This window comes from Penaeus monodon, chromosome 40 (assembly GCF_015228065.2).
Source record: "Penaeus monodon isolate SGIC_2016 chromosome 40, NSTDA_Pmon_1, whole genome shotgun sequence".
Lineage (NCBI taxonomy): Eukaryota > Metazoa > Arthropoda > Malacostraca > Decapoda > Penaeidae > Penaeus > Penaeus monodon.
In genome coordinates, this window is record NC_051425.1 from 20,705,089 (window position 1) to 20,709,925 (window position 4,837).

The 4,837-nt window shown below is 34.5% G+C and overlaps 1 protein-coding gene across 1 annotated transcript in view; it reads right to left on the minus strand.

Moving 5' to 3' along the window:
* Window positions 1-4,837, minus strand: part of LOC119598032 (putative uncharacterized protein DDB_G0286901) — a 29,981-nt gene that overhangs the window by 23,367 nt on the left and 1,777 nt on the right. Inside the window, exons 2-4 of the mRNA XM_037947674.1 lie at window positions 1,273-1,509; window positions 936-1,222; window positions 46-520 (exon numbers count right to left, since the gene is read on the minus strand). Coding sequence (XP_037803602.1) covers window positions 46-520; window positions 936-1,222; window positions 1,273-1,509 — 999 coding nt within the window. The remainder of the gene's footprint in view (window positions 1-45; window positions 521-935; window positions 1,223-1,272; window positions 1,510-4,837) is intronic.

The window sequence follows — 4,837 nt, forward strand, 5'->3', positions numbered from 1 at the left end:
GAAAAAAACACTTTCCGTTGCCGTTGGTGTATCCATTTCCGTTACCATTGATAACTCCATTCCCGTTGCCATTAGTGTAGCCATTTCCGTTACCGTTGGTGTATCCATTTCCGTTACCATTGCCATTGATAACTCCATTCCCGTTACCATTGGTGTAGCCATTTCCGTTACCGTTGGTGTATCCATTTCCATTACCATTGCCATTGATAACTCCATTCCCGTTGCCGTTGGTGTATCCATTTCCGTTACCGTTAGTAACTCCATTCCCATTGCCATTGCTGTAGCCATTTCCGTTACCGTTGATAACACCATTCCCATTACCATTTGTATATCCATTGCCGTTCGTGTATCCATTTCCATTCACCTTGCCGATCTCAGCATTCAAACCGTAAAACTGTTCAGCCGTGGAACAGTCAAAGTTGTACCACCAATCGCACACGAAGTATTGCTGATTAAACACTGTGCCGTTGGGACAAAGGAACGAGTCGATTCTGCCTCCTGCCTGACAGATATGGAACACCTGAAATGCATCATTAGTAACTGTCAATTATTCATAAAGAAATTAAAGATTCTTAATGCAAATATGTTTAGTAACTCAATGAAGAAATGCAGTTTAACTGCAATGGATAACACTGATATGTGTGTGTGGGTGGGTCGGTGGGTGGTAGTGTGCGTTTAAATGGTTATTAACCATGAATTGGATTCTAATTAATTTCTTTCCATATAACTGTACATGGCTCTGTTCAAGCCCCACTTTACTTACTGCTTCTCACATGCATTTGCAAACACTGCTAGAAAAATGTGAAATATATTAGTTCTTACTTAACCTCAGTTGATAATAGTGATTCCTAAACTATGATTCTTGCCCCCCCCCCCTCTTTTACTCTAAAATAAAATAAGATTAGCTTTACTTTTAGAGAAGTCTTGCCACCCACCTGGCAACCAGCCTCAGGAGAAGTATCAGCGTAATATCCAGGAAGTTGGCCGTTGCAGGAAAACCCGGTGGCGGGGACGAAGGCCAGGATGGGGTAGTCCACACCTGGGACGCCTCCACCGCCAATGGCATCAGCTAGAGCTCTGAAGGGATCCACAATGCCATTGGCGTACACGGTCACTCCATTTCCGTTGTGATATCCTCCGTTTACACCGTTTCCATTGACATACACCCCATTACCATTTACACCATTTCCATCAACGTATATCCTATTACCATTCCATTCACACCATTACCATTGGTATATCCGCCATTGCCATTTCCATTCACACCATTACCATTGGTATATCCGCCATTGCCATTTCCATTTCTGAATGCTCCATTCACACCATTTACACCATTTCCATTAACATATACCCCATTACCATTCACACCATTTCCATTTCCACTGACGCCATTACCATTTCCACTGCCGTTTCTATGTACTCTATTTCCATTTGTATTCCCATTGCCGTTACCATTTCCATTGAAAGGTGGCAAGTAATTTGCTTCTGCCAAACATATTCCAATGAAAGCTGCAAAATAGATGATAAGGATTAGATACGCGAATGTGCACACATTATTCCATGTAAATAAAAATATGAATATAATATAACTGGAAAAGAACTCACAATACAAAAAACTAGATTTATTGAAAGTGAGACTACAGTTTCGAAATCCACCTGCATTCCAGAAGATGGAATCCAGGTGGATTTCGAAAATGTAGTCTCACTTTCAATAAATCTAGTTTTTGTATTGTGGGTTTTTCTTCCATTGTATCAACACGGTAGAGTGTTTGCTATTCATAATATAATTGCAAATGTATATCTATTATATCTATCTATATATATAATATATAATGATAATAATAACAATTTTATATATAAATAATAGTTCATAATATCTACATATGTATCTATCACTATAGCCAAGAGAACCAAGCATACACATGCAATACACACATACACACACACACGCATACATACAAACACAGACACAAACATACACACACATATATAATATAAATATATATAAGACATTAGTGTTCTCCTTACTTAGTAATATGTAAGTAGATTTAATAGAAGTCATTTTAGATTCTTCAAGAAGAATCTTTATCGATAGAGAGTGGTATAGATGCGGCGAGAAGAAAAAGCGAGATGTGGAAGCACACTGACGACTGTGCTTGGAGCCCCGCTTTATATAGCTGCTCTTCGCTTTCTTCTACACGCTCAGGTCAAGGTAATTACGTATTGACTGATCAAGCAATTCCTGTAACGTGGTATATTCTCAAAGAACTAATTACATTTTAACGAATAAAAGGTATAATCAACAGAAAACTAAGGACTATACAGATCTGTTTATATGTAATATCAATGTGTATTATGTGACTATTATATATCTGTGTAAAATTTTTTACACATATGCATTTAACAATCACAAAACAGTTTCATAAAAAATATCACACAAAAAAAAAAAAAAAAAAAATTATTATAAATAATATATATGTTGTGTGTGTGTGTGTGTGTGTGTGTGTTGTGTGTGGTGTGTGTCTGTTCTGTGTGTTTCTGTTGTCGTGTGTGTGTGTGTTTTGTATGTGCATACTTATATCCATTTTATGGATACTTACATATTTTTTGTGGTTTTGTGTGTATATATATACATATATATATGTATTCTATATATGTATATATATGTATATATAGATATAGATATAGATATTTGAATATATGTGTATATATTTCTATATAAGTATATATGTATACATATATACAAGGGTGTATATATACCAGGTATGTGCATATACAGAGAGAGTTGTGTGTGTAAAGATATACGTTATATATGCACACATATCTCTCTCTTGTATAGATATGTATATCTATAGATATAAGTATCTATACAAATACACATACACACATATACATGTGTGTATGTATACACACACATACATGTGTGCATGTATACACACATATACATGTGTTTAAATGTACTGTATTTGCCTGTGAATATATACATATACATATATGCTTATCTTGTAAGTAAATGTGTATATATACACTCCTACATTTATACAGATATATATATATATATATATATATATATATATATATATATATATATATATATATATATACATGGAGATGAACATGTATATATGCACACATATATGTCTGTGAGTGTGTGTGTGTATAACTGTAAATGCGTATATATACATACATAGATTTCTTTCATAAATAAAGCTCACTGCCGACTACCCGTTTAAATTCCTTTTCTATCTAATCGCCTGTGATCCAAAGGAGTTAAAACTTGGGTAACTTGACATGAGGAATAACAAAGGCCGGATGACATCAGAGTAGATGGTAAAGCAGGGTGTAGTTGAAACAAAACCTGCCTTCTTATTAAATAAACTTTGAATAAAAATACTGTATACAGATAAAACGAAGTTTCCTGAGGCTTTACTTTTGCCTATGGCTGAAGGTTGATGTGGAGAGTATTACAGGGAAGGATACACCAAGTAGGTGTGTAGCAGAGTGTGTGGAGCAAAACATTTGTAGTCTCTGTATACTTTGAGTAAAACGATTTAGTTCCACAAATGTATTTCTTCACCAAATGATATACTGTCTGTAGTTATTGCTTTACTGATTGTGCATTTGTACCCATTCTGGAAAGCAAATTCTTCCCGGGCAATGCCTGGCACTTTTAACTAGTCTCTGTCAGTCTACGTATATATTTGTATGTGTATGCATGTATTACATTTTTTTTTTTTTTTTTTTTTTTACAGGACATGATCATTCAAAAAAATGATGGTCAAATGTAATTCAGAACATGATTTTTTTGTGATGTGTAGACATATATGTGTGTGTGTCTACTTCAAAATATATATCTTAATCAAATTATACACTGCTGTTATTGTTTTATTCTTTGTGCAATTGTTTAAGTACTGGAAAATGATTTTTTGCACAGTTTATTTCTGGAACTTTTACATAGTCTATATGTCAATCTACATAAATATGTGTGTTTATGTATGTTTATTTAGGGAATTTATATGCTAATAACGAAGAGAATGCCAGGATTATTTATACTTTTCTTCAAAATTACTAGTTATTTTTGCGCGATATGGACATCAATGATCTTAACTTATGAATGCAAATTGATGGTCATGTGTATAGACATTCATTTTTGTGTGGTGTTATAAGAAAAAAAGAGAAAAAAGAAAGTCCCTAGTCCACTGCAACTGCATCACTGATAATAAGATTGGAACCACGCTGATACATTTGAAAATATGTAGAATCTACGTTTAGACTGCTGACACCATGATGAATACCATAAGTATAGCATGCTAAATCCACTCGTCTCACAACCCTTAAAATTTATCCTCTTACCTCAAAGAACCATCAATCCTCGTCAGCGAACTAAACGAAACAAAGAAACCATTATCGTTTCAGCATTCTCTTTTTTGTTTTTTATATTTCAGTTGAATGCCCTCTACTTTCCTCAGATGTTAGCTACTAAAATTAAAATTGACTATAAGCGCTGAAAGCCCCTAGTATATAAAATTAAGCACATAGACACAGAGAGAAGCTTTAAGCTTGTGTGGACAATGCTTTTTGGATTAATATCTGGCTGACTGGTGTGCTATGGTGAGTTACCTGTTTTCCCAAATAGATGCTAACAATGTATATGGATGCTGTTTTTTATGTTCCTTTCTATTCAGAATGTCATTTTTTCCGTTGTGATTGTGGGATAATATTAAACACTCGAGAGTCATCACTCTAAATGAGACAGACCATTGTTGAGTACCACAACATTGCCCTCGTATCACCTCACACCACAATATTAACAAAAACAACAATCCAACATATTACC